General features: G+C 34.0%; 1 protein-coding gene across 1 annotated transcript in view; it reads left to right on the top strand.

The window, feature by feature from the left end:
• Window positions 1-17,272, top strand: part of LOC146768655 (uncharacterized) — a 79,367-nt gene that overhangs the window by 35,930 nt on the left and 26,165 nt on the right. The window contains exon 2 of the mRNA XM_085576260.1: window positions 13,675-13,828. Within this exon, the coding sequence (XP_085432386.1) occupies window positions 13,675-13,716 (42 nt within the window). The 3' untranslated portion in view covers window positions 13,717-13,828. The remainder of the gene's footprint in view (window positions 1-13,674; window positions 13,829-17,272) is intronic.

Below are 17,272 nucleotides of genomic sequence, written 5' to 3'. Positions count from 1 at the left end.
GCTGAAATGAAATCTGCCTGATATTTCATGTATGTAAATCTGAAATAAATAATCCTTTAGATTTACCAGTGTAAATAAAAGATATATTTAATGCATAAACAATATATTTTCTTTATGTAATAAAATTGAAATCACTTTGTTCTAGAATAATTCCTAAGAAAAACTATTCTTTCTGTTGAGACTCCATTTTACTTTAATGAGAAAATCACACACTGGATTCTTTCTCTTTCTTAGCCCTCCATTTCAATGACCAACAACAATAATTTTGAAACAAAGAGATACAGATCTTGTTAGGGATTTGATTGTGGTTCTGAATACTGTAAATAATCTTGAAACAATGTAAAATGAGGACATGACTGATACACTAAACAAACAAGAGAAGACGGCACAGATACAGATAGAAAAATAGCAAGTAATGAAACAGAAGCCAGTTAAACCTGAATTTATCCATAAGACAGTTTTTTTGGGGGGAGTTTGTTTTGTTTTGTTTTGTTAATGTCAATGAGATTCCACTTATATTGAAATTTGGATGCAAAAACTGTAAAGAATAAAAATCTGAGCACAGGCAAACAGGTACTGAGCACTCTGCAAACTACAGGAGATTTAAAGACTGGAGGTTTGTGTCTTATATCACTTACTAGACCTGTAGTGTATCTTGCATAACTGAAGTTATATTGGATCTTGCTTATCAATATTGGCTTATCAGAAACTTTGTTTTAAGTTTGAGATTAGTTATATTGTACTTTGACTCAAACTTCAGAACAAGTTATACAAGTTATACTTAAAAGTGCATACAATGTACTTAAAAAAAAAAAACAAACAACAACTCCAAACCACCAAAACCAAAAAATTCATGTCAGTTAATTTTTAAATCTAAAAAAAGAAAGCTGGTTTTTCAGAGATGGATTTCTCAAAGTTATTTTGGTTATTTTGGTGATTTTAGGATGGAATTGTTTTTTATTGGAAACTCTGTGTTTTCCTTTTGCTTAAAAAGATAACAAGCCTTGACTTAACATTTAAGCACGAGTTACATGACACCTTGTAAGCTGAATGCACCTGGGTTCCCCAAAAGTCCATTAAATTAGACCAATACAAACATAAGCCAAAGAGTATGTGTGTTAAATGAACCACTGCCTAGAGCTAGCTGAAAGAAATATTTGATATTGAAGAGTGTCCTTCAGTAGGCACTGAACTGAATGCGTGCATTTATCAAAGGCAGCCAGTGCTGTTATCCATCAGTTATATAACAGAAATCTGCCAGGGATCTGTGCTTAGAAATGTGAAACCTTGGTTCTGTTTCTCTTCAAAACCCGGAGAAAGTTCAACCTCCCTGAAGCCCAAGAAAGGTCTTAACCATCAGGCTACAGGGCATTCTGGGAAAAGTTATCAGAATTTCCTCTGTGTGAAACTGCGTTGTTATACGGTCAGGAATATAGGAGTCACATAAAATTAATGGATTGCATCACTGAAAAATAACTAGATTATTTGCTTGGGAGCAAAAAGCTGTAGAGTCAGTACAACATTTCTCCATAAATAAACAGGCAAAGAGAGACTTAGATAGTTTTCTCTAATTGATCCAACTAACTAGAATGTTTTACAGAATAAATTATATACTTTTTTTAAGGGTGTAGGCCAAATAAAAGGCCATGAAAGAAGTAACAAGGTTTTGGAACAGAATATAAACAGTCTTACATAATAAGCACTGTCTGAATCACAGTGAGTCATATCACTGGGTACTTCACATTTAAAACAAGTTTATGTTTTTCATGTCTGTGTTCTTAAAAATATTCTGTGGTGCTTTTGCTTTCATTCATTTTTTTCTTCTGCACACTTTAATTAGGATAATCATCCAGCATAGGAAATTACTCTCTTTCACGTATATACAAACTTGTAGAAACCAAATAATATAAATGTAGATTTTTCTTCTCAAAGAAATACTTGCATTTTGGGATATGTTCTTTCTTGTAGCGCAAAATTCCTTAGCAATATCATTAATACAGTGGAGGAATTAATGGTCTTTGTTAAATCTTCAGAGACATCATCTGCTTTTTTCAACCCTTTGGTGACATCTTAACTGTGGATTATGCATGCTCTCTTGCAGTCCTAACAGCTCTCCCCTGATCCTCTGGATGGGGAGAGTTGTTAGTGCACATCACAGATCCCACCTGCTTGTATATTTATTTGTCCCTTCTAGCTGAATCTAAGGAGAATGTAAGAAGATGCACCCTTGGGTCTCACACTGAAAAGAAATTAGAATGCCTCTAGCCTCAAGAGCTGAAAACCCATACCCAAGCCCTTATTTTAATGTCTATCATTCACTTTTTTAAAATTATGCTCCTTTGAACCACTACAGGGGGAAATGTCTTGGCATTGGGGATCCAAAACATGGTGGAGTATCTCCTTCACTGTGGAAATACATCCATGGCAAGAAAAAGGGATAATATTATGCTGCTTCCTGCAGCAATTTGTTAGTTTATGGAGATTATGGAAAAATATAAATATATATCTTGCCCCATTCTGTTTTTATTTTTTCTTCTTTCAGGGGATCACAACAGAGGGGTGTATAGGAAGAATATATAGTTATTTAGAATGGATTGGAAGGAGAGAAAGAGATCATACCGTAGTGAGTAACTGTCCATACTCCACTAGGCAGAATGGCTGGTAAAAGTGAAAATATTTTAGCAGTCTGAAATGAGTTTCCAGAGGGATATTTCACCTTGCTAGTGTTTGAATAGTAGAAGGAAAAGACATTTCATTTCCTCCCCCTTTATCATAGAAGTAATTTATGAAGCTCTGCAGCATGTGCTTTGCCACTTTTACTCTTTCTGGTTTCTTTTTCCTTCTTTTGCATTTATGTTTAGGAGTATTTTTGGCTTGTGTCACTATCACAGGTAGCATGGGGATTAACCCTACTGACCTTAATTAGCTTCTCTATCATATATTTTATTAAATCAAGAATCCAAATATGGAAATTGTTCAAATTGTTAGAAATCACTTCACTTTATGTTGAAGGCCTGATTTACTTTCCTGTTTCTTTTCCTCTTTAAACAAACCTCACTGATGAGTATTCTAAGTATCAATACCTGTTCTTAGTAAAATATTTTGTTAGAGAGAATTGGAACCTCACTTCATCAGAACAATATTTTTTCAATAGGTTTTCAACCAAAACAGAATATCTATCTTTTGGAATAGCTGGATAGAAGATGCACTAGTATTGTGTGAAGTGCTAATGAATATCCAATATAGAAAGGAAATTGACAGTGAGTGGAAATGGCAAAACGCCTCCTATGTAAATATAGGAATGATGTTCTAAGATTTTTTGTAATCTGATGGAATTCTACACCTCTACGTTACTCTAATTTTTTTCTCTTCATACACATTTTGCCTGAAAATTGGAATTTAAAGCATCTCTACAGCTCTTTTTTTCCACCTGTCACAAAAGTAAATGGAGCCTGAATGAGATGTGTTCTTTAGTCATACAGATGACAGACAAATATACCAGACAATTGGGGTTTATGCCCAAAAATATCCCAGCAGGGTGGGATGTCAGAGAAACCCACTAAAACTGCTCCATGAATTTCAGAATGGATATTTGAGAACAAGTCTAGAAAAATGTAAAATCAACATTCTAAAGAAATAAATAGTATGATAGATAGACAAATAGATGGACTGCTGTGAGTATCATATGTAGTAATACAAGAGAAAGTCCAACAGAATAGGGCATAAAATAAATAAAATATGGAAATGTGAGTCCAATTATATGAGACTTCAACTGCAGCAGCAAGTGTAAAATTGTCAGATATCCCATAAACTGGGGTGTAGCACTCCAACTTGAAAAAAGTAAGGCCAGTGAGTCAGAAAATAAAGCCAGTGAGATAAAACCAGGATTGATACAGCACTTCTGTGTTGGTATATTATTTTCTTTTTATATTACTTTAGATGATGATGATTCGTATTATTGTTTAATTTTGCACCAGTTTTACCTTGCTCCTGAGTAAAAAAAAAAAAAAAAAGGTATATTTAAATGAAATTATTCTTATAATTAATAATAATTAATAATTAATGTCTGTAAGTTAGCTTACAGACATTGGATTACTCAGAGAATCATGCATTTCTTTAGGATGATTATACAAAGTGACTTTAATGGATTTATCTGAGCAGAGTTATGCTACTATGATAAAAATCTAATGGTAAGATTAAAATCATTAGCAAAAATTTTGGATATTTGTCTAAAGCACAAGCTGAGAAAATAAAAGAGCAATTAATTCCTAAGTTCCTACATAGCTTAATACAATAGGATTTAGAGCCATATAGTTGTGCTCTGTATACCAATGAATCTACATAGACCTATTTCTGTGTATGAACCACCACAAGGTTCATGCTTTTGTAAGCATATTCAGTATTTGGTCAGTAGACCAAATGTGTTCATTGTACACAATGGATTAAATTGTTATTCTAAAAAAATGAATTTAAAAAAATATATTGAGATTATTTTTGCCATGAAAATATTTGACTTTTATAAAAACTATTTCTATAGCAGAAAGAGGATCAAAATCAAGGTCTAGTTCCCTCACTTTTATCTATAATATATATAGAGGTAAGAACTAGAGGAAACTATTTTTTTCCCTTAGCAGATTACAAGACTAAAAATACTTACTTGGCCTTGCAAGGCAAATTGGCTTGTATCTTACTACTCAAAGCTGTCTTTTAGTTCCACTGTAATGCTTAAAACAAATGGTACGGGTTCCATCTGTGGTTTTGATTTGCTCTCTTCTAAAAAAATCTGTTGTCACTTCAATTTAGAATGTTGCCTTGCAATTTTATAACAAAATATTCACTAAGCAGTCCTGTGTTTCAGTTAATTTATGCATACAGATGCTGGTGCATTCACACACACATACACACACACACACACACACACACTAAAGCACATATTTTATACACTTCACCACATTTAGAAGACAGGAATAAGGATTAATTTGGGCAATTATTTACCTCAAAGTGTAGGCTCAGACTTGTCACCTATGGAATTTTACATGTCTTCTAAACTAGTGACTTTCATGGCCAAAACATTAATTTTCTATTCAACACTCAGCAATCAACAGGTTAGGGGAAGGCTACAGAAAATGTTGGAAAAAGTGATTTTTAATCTTGTGTTTTGAACCTGAAGTAATTTTACTGAAACTTCCAATTATGAGAAAAACACAGCACAGATTTAGTGAGTTCAATGTGTTGAGGCATTGGGGGTGCATTTAGTATACTATAAATTCCAAGTGAATTTGGATTGCTTTGGTGTAGTAACTCTGATACACTTTTGATGTATTGGAGGACCTGCAGAACTGACTTGCAGTTCTCCAGAATGCTTTACAAATATAGCATATTCTCTATTTCAGGCTCAGTATTCTGGAAGTTGTACAGCATGTGTGTTTAAATAGCAGCAGGAAATGAATGTGTATAAATGACATGTACACACATTTTTCATGGAGTGTAATAGACAAAAATATCAAAATTCTATGTATGCATTCATGTAACTCAGGTGCAATGACCCATAAGCATTTTCCACCTTGTGGTTTGTCATTGTTTCTGCCCATCTTTTCACTTCTTATGAGATTAGATCTATTTTATTCTCTTCAGTTCATCTTTCATACAGTAGATGTTCACTTCCTTTAATTACTATTATGGAAACACAATTTTTTTTTTTCTTTTCAGCAGTAATAGGTCTCTATTACATTATAATTTTTCATTGCCTAAATCCACCTGTTTTATTACACCTGTTTTATTTATTGCAGTGAACCAATTTAACCTTTTAGTGGAACAGATTTAATATCAAGAAAAAAATATCTACAATGCTGGAAGCCAAAGTTTAAGATCTAGACATAAAAATATTACAGCTGGGCACCTCCCTCACCCACTAAATTGATAAAGCTGCATTTAAATCTCAGAAACTGTGTACACAACATATTGTTGCTATGGTAGTAGTGCTGCTCTTTGTCATCCAACCTTTCCCTTGAGTGCTAGGTTGTACTTTGCAGTTTCTTCTATTTCTTTGTCAGTTCATGGTATTAGGTGACAGTAAAAAGAAATTTTAATCAGGATTTCCCACTGAATGAAGTAGGGATGTATATATACTATACTGTAATTCTATTAGCAATTCAATTGACAATTAATATTTCTTCCAGTTTTTTCCTCAAACATTAAGGAATTTCTCAATTCTCCCATTGTATTTTTCCCCAGAAGACCAAAAATATTTTTTTTTTCTAGTTTTCAAATCAATCCCAAACTGTCAACACTGTGAAATCACAAAGCATGCCACAAATACAGATGAGGAGAGCTATTGAAAATGGTGTAATCACAGACATCACTGTCCCAATTATTTTCCTTTTTCTTCTATCATTTGAGTACAGAAGCCTCTTCCTAAAGCAACAGCTACTTACTATTTAAGTGGTTTTAAATGTAGGTTTACTGCTTAGGTGTCTATCCTCACTGGGTGCTTTCCAGATAAACAGAAATCTTCATGATGTGTAGTCACAAAGGTGCAATAGACCACAATTGCTATCCATAGCAGGACATGAGTCTTCCCTTTCTGAGTTGATCACCATGATCTTTAGTGGTTGAATAAAGGAATCCAAGAAAAGTGAATTTTAGTGGGTTTTTTTAGAAAATCAGCATGGCATTAAATGAGCATCCACATTATATCATAATTCCTTCTAACTTAAACTAAAGGGTATCTTAAAGATACATTCCCCTTCATACAACAAATAGGTTATTAATAAACAAATATTTTTTTAAAAATAGATCTATTAAAGAAATATAAGCACACAAAACTGTCTCTGAGAGCTTTGCAGGAAAGCATCTGCATGGCTTTTTCACGCTGATTAGTCATAAGCCATTATAGGAAAGGCCTAACACCACAAAAGATGTGTATGAATGTTTCTTCAAGTTTCAAAGTATGTTACATATCTATCCATATGTTGTCAAACCTTCATGAGCATCACGGTGATGGCCTCAGCTAACTGAAAATCTCAAAATCATCATATTTTGCTAGAATTTTTCTTCTGAATTTTGTTTTTTTGCTGATTTCTTTACATTTGTCATGAACTGCTTTTAAATCTTCCAGATTTCATCAAGAATGAGGGTTTTTTTTCTTTCTTCCTTTATTTTTCTTCATTGAAATTTGAAAAAAAAAATAAAGTAAATCTGGTAGTATTCTGCTTCTTTCACTTCCCATGATTTAAGTCCAGATCCAGCCACCTGGGAATATTAATTTATTGTTTTCCTGTTAGTGCAAAGATTAAGATCAGTTACTAAATTATGAACTTAATTAAAACAATGGCTGCCTACAAGTCTGAATATACTGCACTATGTAGTTTGCACACTACATGCCTTTAATTCTCTTATAAAAAGTTACTTTAGGAAAACCCTCCCCCTGTGTAGCTAACACAATTTTTTTTTTCCTACTGAAATGGCATAGAAATTAAAATATTTACACATGTTTTTACATGGATTAGTAGAATTTTTGTAGTGATTTTAGGTTTTTTATAGCTTCCATGTGACCCCCAAATTTTTTAACTTAGGACATTTGCTATCATTGTCCTGCAAGCAAAGAAAGCAACCAAGACTCATGATTATAGAGGAACACAATAATTCTTCCTATTTTTCCAGACACAAAATGTAGAATATACAGAAAAGTCATCTGCATTCATAAATTATACTTTTGATTTGTATCCAATCATTTTTCCTATCAATGCAATTATTTTACTTAAAGATATTTCATAAGATAGCTGTCTGCTACTTCTAACTGAGGACAAGAAAATGTCAAAATTACTTTCAGTTCATCATTCCTTAACAATGGTAGCACATCTTTTAATGAATTAATTATTATCCTAAAGACACTTAAAATGGGTACCACTTATACAGTTCTATCTTCTTTATACAGTCTTCTTGCCTGCTTGAGTCATACTATATTATTCAGATGACAAAAAAGGTACTTTTTCCATTCCTCCATCCTAAATTATTGTTTTTGTACATGAGCACTTTAAACATTTTGGAATAGCAGTCTTCTTGGTGTATTGTAACTATTTTTTCCCATGGAAAATGCAGTATTTTTTGTACTTTGTTGTTTCTATTAAATAATCACTGTAACCAAGACATCAAATTAAATTATCAATTTATTGTTCAATGAACATTATCAATTATAAAACCAAGTTTACATTTGAAAAGACAGTGAAGAGTCATTATTTCAAAAATAACATTACTTTCAGTTTATGCTATTTTAGTGAAACTACTACACTGTCTCCTAGAAACAAAGCTCAAAACACTGAAATATCTTGCAAATATTTTTTTGATTCATTAACAATGTAAATTAAAGAAAAAATTCCATGTGAATGTTTGTTTGCTTTCTGCTCCCTAGAATTTTGACAAAAACTTTTAAAAGTAAAAGGATCATTCCTTAAGTGGGTTGTTTTTGACATTTTTACTTCTATTCAAAGTGTTTCTTTAAAAATGCTGACTGCTTCAACATTGTGACAAAAAGTATATACATTTACAGAGGCTTTTTTTATTCTTCTGGACAATAACTCTTTCTTATAATTCATCTGCAAGCATCCTTAGGGGTGCTATTAAACAATTCTGCTGATTTTGATCAGTCATTTAAATATATTAAAAAGAAAAAATAACTGGTGGGTTTTTTTTCACTCAGTTTTGTAAACAAATACAAATGTCTTCCTGTTGAAGTAAATACTAAAGTCCCTTCTGAATTTCTGAAGCACTTCTTCTATCATATATAATTTAACTTAATATGATGGGCTGATTGAGGCATGTTACACTACAAAATGTACTCACTTCCCACATAATTCTACACAGTCACTCTTTCCATTGTAAATATTAGATTTCATTATACCCTTAGTATATTTCAAAATGAGGCTACCAGTCTTTAGGCTTTTATGGGTGTGCTGCAGAGCTTCATAGTAATTCTTTCATTTCTTGTATTTTATGTATTTCCTTGTTCAAATGGAGACAGAGATACAACAAATTTCAGAAAGCAGAACATAAGAGAAATTTAAGAGGGGAATCCAAGGATCTCCTACTTTAAACTTTCACTGTATAGGCTGACTATCACATACCCATTTATCTATCAGATTTCCATCTCAAACTTCCATCTCTAGCAGCAGTTTTCTGTTTTTCTTTTCACTCAGATTTGCACCACTATCACAAAATAGAAACTGTTTTGTACCAGTAGTGTCAAATTTGCATCATATGTATGGACAAAGTAAAAAATACTTTGAGGCTTACATTTGCCTTCAAATTAAGCAGCAGCAGTCCCATCTCCTGATTCTTTTGCAAATTAGATCAGGAAACAGTGGATCCTTTTGTTATGTCAACTTTTATTTTTATATTATAGAAAGACTAAAGTATCCATTTTTTATGAACATTAGACTAGGACTAAGTCAGTTCTTACTCTGGGCAAATTACAAAGAATAATTATATACAAAATATATCTGCTTTTCAATAGACATGTTTCCCAGACCCTGTATAAGGCATTCTTATCAACATTTTCCATTGATATATTATTTTAATAGCCTTTTGATCAGTGGTCTGTTAACTTTGGTTTTGTTTGCTTGTTTGTGTGGTTTTTTTTATTTTTTTTTTACTTTCAGAATGTTTACTATTCATCCATTTAAAAATAAATATCAAACATTTTTATCAAGATAACCATAACAAATTTATTTGCATATGTCTATTGTATCTGAATTATTAATGCCTTTTTTATTCCTTCTTACCTAGTATCTCTACTAACATTACTACTTCACTTCCTCTGGACATGTACTAAGAAATTTATGATTATTGACCTTCTGCTGTCCATAGAATTTTTACCTCCACTGATATTTTTGCTGCCCTCATCTATAATTTAAGTTACACCTACAGAAAAAATATTGAATTATAAAATCACAGAAGAAAAGCCTTTCTGAGGGGTCTACTGAAAATAGTCCTCTCTTTGAACCTCCTGCTCAACACCCAGCTAACTTTAAGATTAGATCAGTTTATTCAAAGTGTTATCTAGCCGTACACTGAACACCTCCAAAGATGAAAATTCCACAGTATTCACAGACAAACATTCCACTGCTTAACCTCTCATATTGTGTTTTGTTTGCTTTCTTGCTCCCACCTTTTTATTTTATAAGGATTTCCCTTTGTACACCTTGTGGTCTCGGTCCTTTGTTGTTTTACTGTGCACCCCCAAAATCAGCCCAACACTTGTTTCTGTATTCTCTAAGCAGTACATGAATGCTATTAAATCACCCTTTAAATATCTATTCTTCAGGCTGTTCAGCCACGCCTCATGTCATGTGCTCTTTAGTGGCTCTTCACTGTACTATGTCCTGTTTGTCACTATCTTTGATGCTTTAAACATGACACAAAACAGAAATGCATTTTTCTCAGGTTTTTTTTTTGCTTTTCTGTTTATGTTTTCTGGTTCAAATTCAGTTTGCACCTTTAATTCCTCCTTTCTTAGAACATTTGTCTATGTTTTTCAGTATTTCCTGTCACCACTTTGACAGACTAAACACACAACACCATTTTGACTGTTATAAACACACAAGCTTGATCAGTCACATAATAGAATTGTAGAACCATGGCTTGTCTAGGAAGAGACCTTGAAAGATCATCTAGTCTGACCCTCTCTGCCTTGGGCAGGGACAACTTCTAACTGACCAGGTTGCTCAAAGCCCCATCCCACCTGACCTTGAACAACTCCAGTGATGGGGCATCCACAGCTTCTCCTGTCAATCTGTTCCACTGCCTCACCATACTCTTCCTGTAAAAAATTCTTCTATTTAACCAATCAAAATCTAACTTCTCTCAGTTTAAGTTTCCTTGTCCTGTCAGTATTGACCTTAGTAAAAAATTCTGAGTTTTTCTTATAAATTCTCTTTCAGTATGGAAAGACTTCAATGAGGTCTCCCTGGACCTTTCTCCGGGCTAAATATCCCCAACTTTATCAGCTTTTCTTCCTAAGATAAGTGCTCCAGCCTTCTAATGATACTTGTTGCACTCTCAACCTTCTCTAACAAGCCCATATATTTATAAACAGCTGGATGCAGTTTTATGGGTGGGGTCTCATCAGGCTGGAGCAGAGGGGGAGAATAACCTCAAACTGCTGCCCACACTTCTGATTAGCCCTGGGTAGGATTGCCAGTGCTTCTGGGAATGGAAAGATGTTGTGCAACATTTACTGTTTGGGAAAAACAAAAGCAAACAAACAAAAAACCCAAACAGCAAAAGGGGGTGGGGGGTAATAAATAACCTATATTTATCAAAGGAATTTTTAATGACAAGCCATCATTCCAGATTAGGTATGATAGACTGACTAGAGGGTTTAAAGCAAAAACTGTGCGGGGAGAAAAAAATGGAATTAAGGCAAATCAGAAAAGCAAAATGGACTCAGATCTGGAAACTCCTCTCTTATTATTCAAATTCTACTTTTCTAGATTTTAAGCTTTAATACCAAGGTCTTCCATACTAGGAATTATGGCAATATGTGAAATAGAAGTTTGAGATTTTACAATGCTTTAGTTAGAAATTGTCTGGCATTTTGGCTTTTCTTGTAGTTTAACAGAAACATGATCACATTCCTCAGCAGGAGATATCAGGTAACAGATAAACAGCAGAAACTTCAGAGTCTTTCCAATTTCTTCTCTGACAGCTGCATTCCAGAAGGCAAATAGCAAGCACATGTAATTCTTGAAAGAACTCTTCAATCCACTTCTTTTTTTGTAATGATGGTCTGGACATAGTTGTAGTGTTGCCTTACCTGAAATAGTTTGTGAGCAGTACCTGAAAAAGCCTCTGACTGCTCTCTTTTTATTTCTGGCTCTGCAGGTATCTCTGAACAATTTTGCTTGTATTTATGTCTGAGTCTCAGCCACAACCTCAAGAAATGCCAAAAACAATAAAATCATATTCTAAGCGATATAAAGAAAACAGAGTGTTTTGACATCATCATATAAGCCCTCATGCAATATTTTTATCCCTTCATCATCCTCATTGATTCTTCTACCCTTCTTGCTTCCAGACAGAAGCCATCACTAGCACAATTCTTTCTTCTCAGGTGTTACATGTCCCTGACTGTTGCTAACCTCCTTAAAGGGTGCATCTCTCACCCACTCACCCCACCAGCTCTTGGCTGCCCTGGGGTCCCAGTAGGAGTGGCGGAAGTTCTTCCACCAGTCCCACGACACAAGGAGTTATTGCTCCCCCACCCCACAGTCTCTCAGACTACTGTCCCTGAGTAAGAAGCAGCTCCATCTTGGGGGACAACAGTCACAGGGGAACTGGGGGAACCAGCTCCAGCCACCCCCAACCACCTTCAACTGGCCAAGTCTGCTCCAGATAATGAGAGAGGCTTCTTCTGCTTCTGCCAGGGCTGTTCTGGTGCTAGGGACTACCAGGAACAGAGGAGAGTATAAAATAAGTCCAAGCATGTCTGTATCATGAAATATGCTTCAAGATAGAAGAACAATTTTAATGCCACAGTGTCTTCATTAGGAGCTACACACAGGGTGAATTGCTGGTTTGGATCAGCTCTAGGACTTGTCAGTTTACGATTTTTAAGCACCTCTAGTAGAAAGACAGTAATGCTTATTTCAGAGAGCATTACACAAGGCATGTTGTAATCCCCCATGACTTGCCAAAAGCTTGTCACTTTTGCTATTAAATTTCAGGTATATTATCTTCATTGTGCAAAGGGCCTAGGCATGGCATTGAGCCCACCAGGCTGGGTTATACACATATAATTAAAGTGCACTGTTTATTTTGGTATGTGAAACAGAACAAGATCTAGCAGCTTGCTTTCTGCTTAATTTTGTGGTGCAAAGGGAGGGAAAGAATTTGGAACCACCAGGAGGGCAGTGTTTTTAATTTTGAAATACTCTCTCTGAGTTTCCTGAAATGCATAATCAGTTTCTTACCAAACCATGGACTTATTTTTATTCAGGTCTGCCTTTTAAAAATCATAAACCTTTAAGGTTTATATGCAGAAACACAATTTTCATAAAACAACTTTAATTGAAGCAAATTACATCATTAGTCTACATTTATCACCATAATATTTGACAGTGAAATAATTACCTTTATGTGAAGGTTCTAAGTAATGTTATTGACTTAATTATGTCAAAGCATCCTTGTGAGTAGTATTTTAGAAAGTAAAGTAAATCACTTTTCCAAAAAGCCATGTTTTAATGACATGAGAAAATGAGCTTTGAATGCAACATCTGAGGCTTCAGAAGCTGTAATTTGTATTAATACTAATAGCTCTTATGCAGGCAAAAAGGAACTAACAGAACATTAAATATTCAAAAGTGTTACTATATTTCTGAGAGAAAAGAAGATTTTGCTCTAATGTTTGTTTTGTGCTTTGTTTCTGGGTCCTAAACTATTCAGTGTAGATGATTATTTGCCTTTTATTTTTGTTTCATTGTATTTGTTTGTATGGAAAAAGGATGATTTCAAAATAAACATTCTATGGCTGAATTCTTAGCAGTTATAAAGTATGTCAGCATGCACATTTTTATCTTTGTATAGTCTACTAACTTGAAAGGGGAAAATGTTTTGATTTAATATAAGTAAAAGGTAATCAAAACATTTTTGATTATTTGGTTATTTTTTATTTCTAAGGATCTCTTTGGACACTTTTACTCAAGGAAGACAGCAGACTAAGTGGAAGCCCCCTGTAGCTGATATCCAGAAACTAAAAACTTTCTCTCAAGACCTTTGTAGGTTCTCACAGTGGTATATGGAGTACACTCTTAAAACACAGCTACAGATAAAGGTAAGGAGGGCAGAGTATTACTGGCATTATGTGGCTAACAATCTACTAGAGAAATATGTTGGATGGAAAATAAAATAAGGTGATTCAGTTTGTTCCTCATATTGAAAAACAAAAATGTCAAATAAAATAGCCACACTAGTAAGTTTTGGGGGAAAAGAACTTCACTGGAAGGGCTACATGCTTTCTACTGAAAACTAAATTGCTGTACAGTAAAATCCAGAGACAAAAGAAATAGATAAAAGAAATGATCTAATACTTATGTTATTCTGCTTCACTGGAAGATGAAGACTTTGACTTCTCCAGCAGATTTCCTATGGTTATTTTGTAGGGTTTATTCCTCTTTAATTTTGATTTTAACCAGTTATTGCTTTATGTAAAATGCATTAATATTCTGAGCAATGTGATATTAACATCTGAAAACAGTTTTTTCCCTTGTTATTATATTGTGAACCCAGTGCCTACAAGTTCAAGAAACCTTTCAACACTTAAAAACTGTGAAGATTAATATCCTGTTGCTTTCATACTGAAATGAATATCTCAATGAAATAGAGAAGAGAATTTTAATGTAAATAAGATTTTTTTTAGTTAATGGATTGATAGTTCACCTACCACTGTTAACAACTATGTAAGTAGTGACTGAATTAAAACCCAGAAAGCTCTCACTCTGTCACTCTGTTGGTCGCACAGAGGAACTAATATTGAAGCTTCAAGGAATTTTAGAAATAAAATTTTCTTTTTGTTTTAAAAATAGACAAAAATTAAACAAGAAAAAAAACAGAAGAGAATATGCTCATTCTTCCCCTGCTGCCAAGTACTACAACATTGAAATCTGCTGACAGGCAGATGACTTTAAAAGACTAAATTGCAAGTAGGTAAATTACGGGTGTAATGTCATAACTTACAAGAATTTGATTAGTGTTAGTTTTATATTCTGAAAATATGATATGTTGTGAGAAATGGACTAAAATTTGACCTAAATGTTCCACAATTGGTCTAGGAATTCACTATTTAATTAACTAATAAAAAGTAGTTGAAATCCGATCCAATGTGCGTGGACCTTAGGACTGTAATTATTAATGAGTATCCATGTATGCAAGATTTCACATCTGTGGTTCATCTAAATAAGAAAAAACTCTAAACCAACCAACCAAAACTAACAAAACCTACAAAAACAAAGCAAAAAAGGAAAAATTAACAAAAAAAACCAAACCAAACCAAAACAAAAAACAAACCAAAAATAAAACCTGCTTAAGAATTGCTATTTTTTTATCATAAAATCCTCAAAAAAGATCAGGAAGAGAAAAAAACCATTCAGATTTTCAATGAGAAGCACCATTTGAATTAACCATATGCCCCATATCTGGAGCAGGAGGGCCTCTAGAAAAATCTCTGCTATTCACTATTTTTGTTAAAAGGTTTGACAAGTATGGGAGAAATGTTAAAAGATATTGAAATAGTATCTTTAGATGGCAAAATCAAAATTTGCTCTCAAGTGAATTTTTTCTTCTGAACAAAATAATTGGATTTTTTTAGTAGCAGATGCTACAAAGGTGATCAATGTGTGAAAATGTGGTGGGTTTCCCAGTGTCAGGAAGACCTAGCTCCAGCTGGCTCCACAATGGACCCACTGCAGATCCCTGGTGGCCCTTCTGTGTCAACATGTTTACAAAAGGAAAAAGAATGCTGTATAGGCAGAAAAGAAAGGAAGAGGGAACACTAGGGGAGACAAGGCAGAGGAGAAGGAGAAGAGGGGAGAGGAGGAGGAGGAAGAGAGGACCAGACTGGAGAAGATGGTTATTTCCTGAAGGAACTAAATTCTGTGGGGAAACACACTCCAGAGTAGATTTTTCTTTTTGCCCAGAAGGACTGATTGCAGCCCATGGAAAAGCACACACCAGGGCAAAGGAAAACTGTGAAAAAATACCAATACCTATTTCTACCTACACCTTACCCTGCTATTTAGGGAAAGAGTAAGAAAGTTTGAGTGAATGTCTGAAATTAAGTTTCAGAGAGTGGGAAAGACATGTCTCTTCTTTTATTTTTTGTCTTGCTTTCTCCCTATCCAAATCTATTTTAAATGGCAATAAAATAAATAAATTTTTCACAGTATTTGGTAAACAGTCTCCAGGCTTTATTTCCTCCCAGAAGATTTTTAGATTTTTTTTTTTAGATTTTTAGTCTTATTTTCTGTCCCTAAAGAAAGGGAGTGAACAAGTGGCTGGGTTGGTTCAAGTGGTTGTTTGCCAGGGCTAGCCCACCAAAACAATACAAACATTCTGCTGACATAAATGTACAAGACAGGCTTAAACTTCTGCAGAATCAGTCACCACTGAGATAAACACTGTTTAACCAAAAGACAGAAGTATTTGTAAGAATAATACAATGTTTTACATTTTGCCTTATGGCGTCTCTGACTTTGATATATAACCCAAGTTCTGGAAACAGCAGAACTGAAAATACTTGCGGGGAATTATCGCCAATAATTGGCTTATTTCCAAATAATGCATTACCACTGAAGTGATTTGCCAATGTCTTTCACTACATATTACAACTACCTATCATTCACTTTTAAATTTGTAGCTGAAGATAGTTGTCACTGCCGCCTTCATATAAGTACAAACACACTCACAAATGCACATTACTGTAGCCACCTTCTCTTGTTGCTTGACTGTAGTTTATTTTTCTTCAGTGCCATATGAGATATCTGCACAGGGGTTAAAAAATGTAAAAATTAGGGGTTCTTTCACACAGTTTTGGGTACCCCAAAGAGTCTAGAATGATAATCATAGTCATTGCATATGCAGTAGAATTTATGTCTGGTATTTCTTTTAGTTTAGGGAAAGTAAGCATAAGTTCTCCTGTCTTATATTGCTGGGTTGTCAATAATATTAAACTTTACCAGTTAGATGGATTTTGAATTCCACAAAACAACCACAACCAGTACTCCTCACTACACCCTCTAAATGCAAGAAAGGAGAGTTAGTTCTTAGATAGTGTTTTCTTTTAGGTGAAGTTACAAAAAACTGTAATGAAGGCCTGTATCTCTGTCTCACATAAAGCTGTCCTCATATTTCCAACAAAACTCCATATAGAGACATAAGCAAGAGACTGAGGAATTCTCAGGATATTAAATATTTTAAATCTCTGTATCTGGAGGTGAAGTAAGCCAATTCCCACTTCAGATTGGCTGTTCAAGATCTATTATTCAAATACCTGGCTAAATCTTTAGTTTTCACTCTGTTATAGGGAGGGATGGGAGTGGTGATTTAGTTTGAATTTACACTTCAACATTTTTTTTCAAAAACAAAGATGAAATCTGCAATATTTAAAATTTTGAGACCATGAGAAAGACTTTAATTCACACTCTACTCACAAAAGGAACAGGTTGAACTGTCAGTGGATAAATATTGACTTTTACTACAATAATGTTAATGACTTCAGTTA

Source organism: Lonchura striata, chromosome 1 (genome assembly GCF_050655825.1).
Source record: "Lonchura striata isolate lonStrDom1 chromosome 1, ASM5065582v1, whole genome shotgun sequence".
Lineage (NCBI taxonomy): Eukaryota > Metazoa > Chordata > Aves > Passeriformes > Estrildidae > Lonchura > Lonchura striata.
This window is presented reverse-complemented; position numbering and strand designations above follow the sequence as displayed.